The 7189-nt window shown below is 46.8% G+C and overlaps 1 protein-coding gene across 1 annotated transcript; it reads right to left on the bottom strand.

The window, feature by feature from the left end:
• Positions 1-491: 491 nt before the first annotated feature.
• On the bottom strand, positions 492-6538 carry PLK2 (polo like kinase 2). Its single transcript, XM_019414301.2, has 14 exons — positions 6133-6538; positions 5429-5536; positions 5168-5284; positions 4857-4986; positions 4529-4616; positions 3961-4056; positions 3651-3849; positions 3414-3561; positions 2971-3068; positions 2529-2658; positions 2046-2286; positions 1794-1923; positions 1415-1525; positions 492-1279 (listed from the first exon to the last, which is right to left on the bottom strand). Exons 1-14 carry the CDS (start codon positions 6400-6402, stop codon positions 1088-1090), a joined length of 2058 nt encoding a protein of 685 aa, XP_019269846.1. The 5' UTR covers positions 6403-6538; the 3' UTR covers positions 492-1087.
• Between the last annotated feature and the right edge of the window lie 651 nt (positions 6539-7189).

The raw sequence follows: 7189 nt of genomic DNA, 5'->3' as shown, positions 1-7189 counted from the left end.
AACAAGGTAGGGGCAGAGAGAGAGAGGGAGGGAGGCAAGGAGACCTAAAATCTGAAGGAGTCTCCAGGCTCTGAGCGGTCAGCACAGAGCCCAATGGGGGGCACGAACCCATGGATTGCAGGATGGTGACCTGAGCCAAAGTCGGACGCCTAATCTACTAAGTTGCCTAGGCACCCCCAAGCTGAAAATGAGTTTTAAGGTAATACTCCTGAGAGAAACTGGTTGTGGATTTAGTAGGAGGACCTATTGTGGTTGTAACAAGAATAGTATTTTTGTTATAATCTTCTCTTCTCAAACGAGATCTACCCAGAAAATGTGATTGCACTTTAGGTGTTAAGGATTTACTTTCTACAAAGTACTATCAATGAAGCCAAAGAGCTAACTTTCTGGCATGATTCTATACTCCATGTCACACCCAAGCGTGCCAAAGAATCCATGATCAAAGCATGTGTGATGCGGTGATGTACCATACAATAGACAGTGGACCACAATTTCTGCTTTTTCATACTCTTTATTGCCAACAGTTTAAAATGGTCAACATAAAAAAAAAGAAACATTTTGATAATAAATACTGCTCTTTGGGCTGTAATAAATAAAAAGTTTATTAACAAGGAATGCACTTTTCCAGCCACAAGTGTCTTCAAAAATTAACAAAAAAAAATTATATATGGCCATAGTTCACAGTTGAGCAGCCAAAAGCTGCTCCGATTACAGCCTTTAAACGACATGGGAGCTTCCTCCCTTCTCCCTCCCCTTCGGGAAGTATATTCACAGTTCCAAGTCCTCTGTCTGAAATGCTCTCAACAGAGAGAAGAGTCAATGCACCTTCCTGCGAAATTGTCTGAAAAACCTTTTAATACAGGTACATCAAGCAAAACTGCATTCTGGTTCACTCTCAGACTGTCCAAAGTTAAGAAGTGTATGCGTCAGCCTGGTCTGGTTCCGCCCAGTCCAGCAGGCCCCAGAGGAATTGTTTTCGTACCACCACCTGTCCGTCTTTTTCAACATGCTATAGATCATCTGACTGCTTCCCTGTAGATCTCACAGTGGAAAAGAGGAGTCCCATAGGGTCCATTAAAGAAGTCGTTTAATTACATCTCTGTAAGAGCATGTTCAGAGCGTATTCCATTCGATTTTTTAATTCTGATGAACAGCCAGACATCAGCAGAGTTGTCAGTCTGAATGTTGTAGATATCCTGTCCTCGTTGATGTAAGTCAGCAGGTATTCTTCATTTTGGCTACAGATGATTATTTTCGTATGATCATGGTAGAAATTCACCTTTCAAAAGGAAACGTAAATATTAGATCTCTACAGATACTCAAGAATTAGTAAAGTGTGTCCAATCATTAAATGGCTACCTGAAAATCACTTTTTGTGACCTAAACACACACTTTCCTGAAGGGTTTCGCTTACCTGAAAGGTGCCATCATTGAAGAGCATCATTAAGGCCTTATCAGATTTGAGCCACTGAAGGAGGTAGAGCCGAGGTCTTCGAATATCGGTAACACTAGGCAGATCACCACCCTAAAAGCAATTGGGAGAGTTAGTGCCCATAACAATTTTGCAGTTTGCACTCCATTCTTCTAGGCAAATGCCTCTCCAAGTTGAGCAAGCATCAGAATGTCCTGGAGATTCTTGGCCCCACCCCCCAGAGATTCTGATTCAGTAGAGAGCTAGGGTAGGACAAAAGCATCTGCACCTCTAAAAAGCTTCAGAGCTGTGCAGATGCCACTGGTCTGTGGGCTACACTTCAAATATTACTGCTCAAACGCCACATCCAGGAGGTACTTACATCCATGAGGTTCTCCTCCATGTAATGAGAGAAGTATTTGAGCACCGTCACTTGACTAATGAATTGTTCAGGGGCATCTGTTGCTGGGAAAACAGAGCACTGGCCAAGCTCTGCGTAATAGTGAACTGTTCTGAAAAACAGGAACCATAGGGAGAGAGAAGAAACAAAATAGAGGCCATTAGTCACTGGTTTTAGATTTCTTGAGTGCAAGAATACAGAAGTGACAGAATCTCGTTAGTTGGACATACTTACTTTTTGTCTGGAAGAAGGCTCATGTGAGCACCATTGTTGAAAAGGACACCTACAGTGTGGTCTGAGAGCTGGTACCCAAAGCCATATTTGTTAGAGTAATCGACCCATTTGGTGACCCACTGAAAGGAAGTGCTCAGCTGCTCTTTGGGAATGCAGTCAGCTTCTGGCATGTTTTCTAGACATCCTCGAAGGACTCTTGCCACTGTGTCCGCAACACTTCCCATGGTACTGTCCTCGAGGCCTAGAAAGTCAGAGAAAGTTGTAAACTAATTAACAATAAAACCTTAGGCGTTGGTAGCTTCTAACTTTCCCTCCACTACTTCTAAGGACATGAGGGACTCAAAATTGTTGCTCGGCTTTTTCCGATTCCTCCAATTTTGCTGGTACTGTGTAATTAGGCCGCAAAACAAACTGACTCCAGTTACTTAGTATTAAGCACTGGCATTTATAGTCTCATTTAAAATGCCAATGATGGCAACTTACATTCGCTGCTACTGCTGCAGCTGCCAAGAGTGCCTCTGACTATCATGCGAATAGCATCTCCAATCTGCTGCTTATTTTCTACTGCAGGTGTTCCCGATCTGGCGACTGTAGTGGTAGGTGGCTGGAGCTCCTAGAAAAGAGAAGAGTCAGACAAGGAGTCAAACATCTAAAATTCATTTGAGGTTGAGAATTCTCGGTTAAGCTGAGATTGTGGCAACTGGTGGGAAAGCTTATCAAAAAGCAGTGGACACAAAAGATAGTTCAGTGACTCGAGTGCATGCCTCGTTAAACTAAAAAACAAAATCTTTTAAAAGGTTCGAAGAAAAGCTTGAATCATGATCATCACATGCTTGAATCGTGATCATCATAACCCATGTGATAATTAACAAAGAACAGAAATGATATAAAGTGTTTGTATCTATTTTATTCTTTTCCAGCATACCTCATCTGTCCTGTGTTTGCTGGGCTGCTGAGTTATTGAAGTCTTTTTCAAATCATGCCTAAGCTTGTAAATTTCTTCATCTTCTTTAGACACTCTATCTGTAAATCAAAGACAAGAATTATGAGCATTAGTCTGCTAACAAGGTAGGAACAGAGCTAGCCACATTTCCTCCTTTTGTGTTAGTAATCAGCTTATGAGCATTCAAGGCTAAACAAGCATTTTATCATTACCATCAGCTGCAATTAGGCAAGGAGCACACTTTAATGTGTATGGGGAAAAAAAAGCTATCCATCACATTTTTCAGTAGAGTTTTATCATACTATAAAAAGTTCAACAGTATTCAAACATACTGGCTGTTATGCTAACATAAAAACATTCTTTTAACTAACTTATCAGATTTAAACATACTGGATCCAGAAGAACAGAAGAAGTCTTATACTTACTATGTGTGTCAATGTATCTTGCTTTGTCTTTTTTGCCACCAAAAAGAGCAGCAGCTGCTTTCTTAAAGAAATTCTTAGCTGGGCTTGACAAGTGGAAATCTGGAACGGTATGACAGCAGCTGGAAGAGAGTCTGTCTGGAGTGAAGCCCTGCGTAGTGTCAGAAAAGACTTTTCAGTAACCAGTTGGGTAACTGTCATCAAAAGCATGCAATAAAAAGACACAAGAAACATGCCAACCTGCAAAAAAAATTCATGTCGAATGATGTCATCCAAACTGGGACGATCCTCAGGATTTTTGGACAACATGCTAGCTATTAAGTGCTTAGCTGGAGCCAGCAATGACGATGGCATTGTATACCTGGCTTCTCTTATGCACCTGTAAGTTTCTTTCAGATTTGTCGTTTCAAAGGGGGGTCTTCCTAGTAACATTGTATACCTGTGTGCAAGATAACACTTCTTTAGGAATGGTCATAAAGTAACTCTTTTCGAATGTGAAAAAAATCTAAACCCAAATTTGCATTTTGATCATTTTGGTGCATTTACTTACATTACACAACCTAAGGCCCAAATGTCTGATTCACAGCCGTGTCCTTGCTTGTTGAGGACTTCAGGGGAGAGATAATTTGGGGTACCACATATTGTTCTGGAAAAGCAAAATATGAAGGTCTCATTAAGAACTGTTCTACTGTTTACACTTAGTTCTCTGGATAAAACCTTAAGAGTGTTATGTTGTATTTCTATTTAGAAAAATTTGACTTTTGATTTTTGCCATCTCAACAGTTAACAGTTGACCAAGTGGCTTAATTATTTTTAATGCATGTACAATTGTTTTCAGCCACGTGACAGCGTTTTTAAACCAACTGAGACCACGTACAGCAGAGCGTTTGTGTAACATTTCAGGCAAATATGAGACAGATTTGTTTCATAATCAACTTATAGGTATGAGGTCCTCTGCCTCGTCCACAGTGGGCACTTAGTGTTTCCATGGATTAACATCATTGTGGTCTGTGAATTTTAAAATCAGCTGACCCTTCTCCAACACATTAACTGGAAAATAATAAGAGCATATTTGGTCTCTGTAAAACCTTGTCAGGATGTATCTTTCTGAGTCTTACCTCCTTCTGTGTTCCAAGGGTTCCAGCCTGGCTGCCAAGCCGAAGTCCCCGACTTTTAATTCCATGGCTTCGTTAATAAAGAAGTTCCCTAGATGGTAAAGAAAACAAAACCTCAGTCCCCTTGAAAAGATGTTCCCACCAAATACACACACACACACATCCTCTTTGGAGGCAGGCAGCCAGTTGTTGACTAGTAAAGTCACAGATTCAAAAGCAAGACGGCACAGGCTATATCCCAACTAGAAACAGTAATACACAACGAGGCAGACAGGGAAGAAAAGAACACCTCTCCCTAACACGAAATCAGTGTTTGGAACAAAGGGCTTACCTAGTTTGAGATCTCTGTGTAGGATTTCTTGTTCATGAAGGTACTTCAGTCCAGACACAATCTGCCTGAGGTAGTATCGGACTTCTGGCTCCGTCAACACCTTCCTCGCTTTCAAGATATGAGCCATGGACTAGGAAGAGCAGAAGGAAAAAAGACAGTGTGTCAGAGTTATGGGCATCAGTAGTTGTCCTGCACAAGGTGCGTGATGAAAGTTAACACTGCAGGAAAGTAACTGCCACCAGAGCAAAACCGCCGATACAAGGCGATGTGACGGGGGGCGCGGATGGACTGGGACAGGGGTTAACGCTCACCCTTCGACTGCAGTATTCCAAGAGAATGTAAATGTTCTCTTTGTCCTCAAAGTAGTGGTAAAACTGCACTACATGCTTGTGATGAAGGATTCTGTGAAGCTCTATCTCTTTGTCAATCTGAAAGAAAAAGCAAAACCAGGCTTATGAGCCTTCTGTCACCGCTTCCAAGCCAGCTGCTTACACACGCAGAAGACATTTTCTTAGCAGGGAAGGGCCATTCCTGCACACAAAGAAAATACTTTACTCAACAGTCATACACACCTTTTCCCTTTGATGAGGTTTGGCTACTCTGCTGTGAGGAATAATTTTTGCAGCATAGACTTTGTTGTTGGTCAGATCTGTCATCTCGTAACATTTTGCAAAGCCACCCTGAAAACAAAGCCGAGAGAGCACTGAGTGTGGTAGAAAAACGGACAGTACATGTTTTTAAAAATGAATAAAAATTAGAAAGGAACGCAACGTTACGGGTGGGAGTGAGGGTGGAAAGACGTGTGCACTGTACTTTTTAAAAGCTCCTTCGCGAAGCCAAAAGCATTCCTGAAAACAGGGAACCGGTTCCCCTTCTCCCTTTACAAAGAGGAGCTTTATGGAGGGGGTTGGGAACAGGGAGATGAAAAATAATGTCTGAAGAGACCCGTCAAGAAAATTCCCTGGGGGGGCAGGCGGAGGAAGCTAGGGGCGCGAGCAGAAAGCCCTCGCTTCTGGCCTCCAGATCAATTTCTTGGGGCTGCGGGACGCACGGAGAGCTGAGGCTAAGGATATAAAAAGCCAACCCGGCGCTGTCAGCGCACAAAAGCCAGAGCAGGGCAGGTGAATACGACCCGCCCGGATCGGAGCCCCGGAGAAGCCAAAATGCGGGGACTCAGGGTCCGGCCGGCTCGGGGGTGGGGGGGGGTGGGGGTGGGGGATGCCCGGGCAGACCTCCCAACCGCCCGTCCGGCAGCCAGGCGCCCGCCGCTCGTCACCTTTCCCAGCACTTTGCCCCGGCAGTAGCGCTTCCCCGTCGTGGGGTCGACGATAATCCGCGAGATCTCGGCCCCCGAGTGCGAGTGGTGATGATGGTGGTGCGGGGCCGCCGGCTGCCCCTGCGCCTGGGGCTGAGGCGGCTGCGGCTCCTCAGGGGGCTGCTGCGGCCGCTTCTTCTTAGAGTCCCCGCCGCAAGCCTTGCCCAGCGCCTGCTCACACATCTTGGTGCTGGCGGCCGGCTGGTAGGTGATAGTCCGCAAGAGCTCCATCGTCGCCTCACCGCCCGGCACTGCCAGCTGTCACCTCCAAGGCGCGGACACACGTCCGAGCCGGCCCTCACCCTCGAGCCCCCGCCGCCACCTCCTACAACCCACGCCCGACGTCCGCTTCCACTTGTGAGAGTGCGAACGCCCGGAGAAGTCTTATATACGGGCCGAGAAGGGGGGCGGAGAATCGAAACGGGATGCGACGTCACGGACGACGCCCCGCCCACCGGCCGTCCGAGAGCGCGGGTCGGACGCCACGTCTGGACCGGCCGCTGGGGTTCTTCTTGCGAGCGGCATGCAGACAGGGGTTGTGTAGCTCGTGCGCCGGTCTCGGGGAAGGATCACCGCAACGGACAGGGCGACAAAGAAGTCCGGCAATTCCGGGACCGCCACCCCATTCTTCGAATGCTCTCAGGTTCTGGGTTTGAAATGGAAACCCGAGGGCTTGGCGCCAGGCCCCATCCCCTCCCTCAGCCCCGCCCTCGCCCCGCCCTCGCCCCGCCTCACTCGCCGGGTGTCCCGGCGGCTAGGCGTGCGAGCCCGGCAGGGCGCTGTGCCAACGCGGGTCCCCTCCCCCGCACAGTCCTACTTGACCGCCTCGCAACCTGACGCCTCCAGTCAGGTGTGACTGTGTCCAGAGTCCACTGCACAGGCACGTGAGGCCTCGCCCTGACCATCTGGAGGACCTCGGTGCTGCCGTTCGCTGGCCCTGCCGCCACCCAGCACGGCCGCCCGCATTATTACCCCATCAGCTCGCTTCTCGATGGGGTACTGGGGGTGGTAGTGCCAG

Source organism: Panthera pardus, unplaced genomic scaffold (assembly GCF_024362965.1).
Source record: "Panthera pardus isolate Hobbes unplaced genomic scaffold, ASM2436296v1 HiC_scaffold_2, whole genome shotgun sequence".
NCBI classification, from domain to species: domain Eukaryota; kingdom Metazoa; phylum Chordata; class Mammalia; order Carnivora; family Felidae; genus Panthera; species Panthera pardus.
Note: the sequence above shows the minus strand (reverse complement) of the source record. Positions and strands in the feature narration are given on the sequence as shown.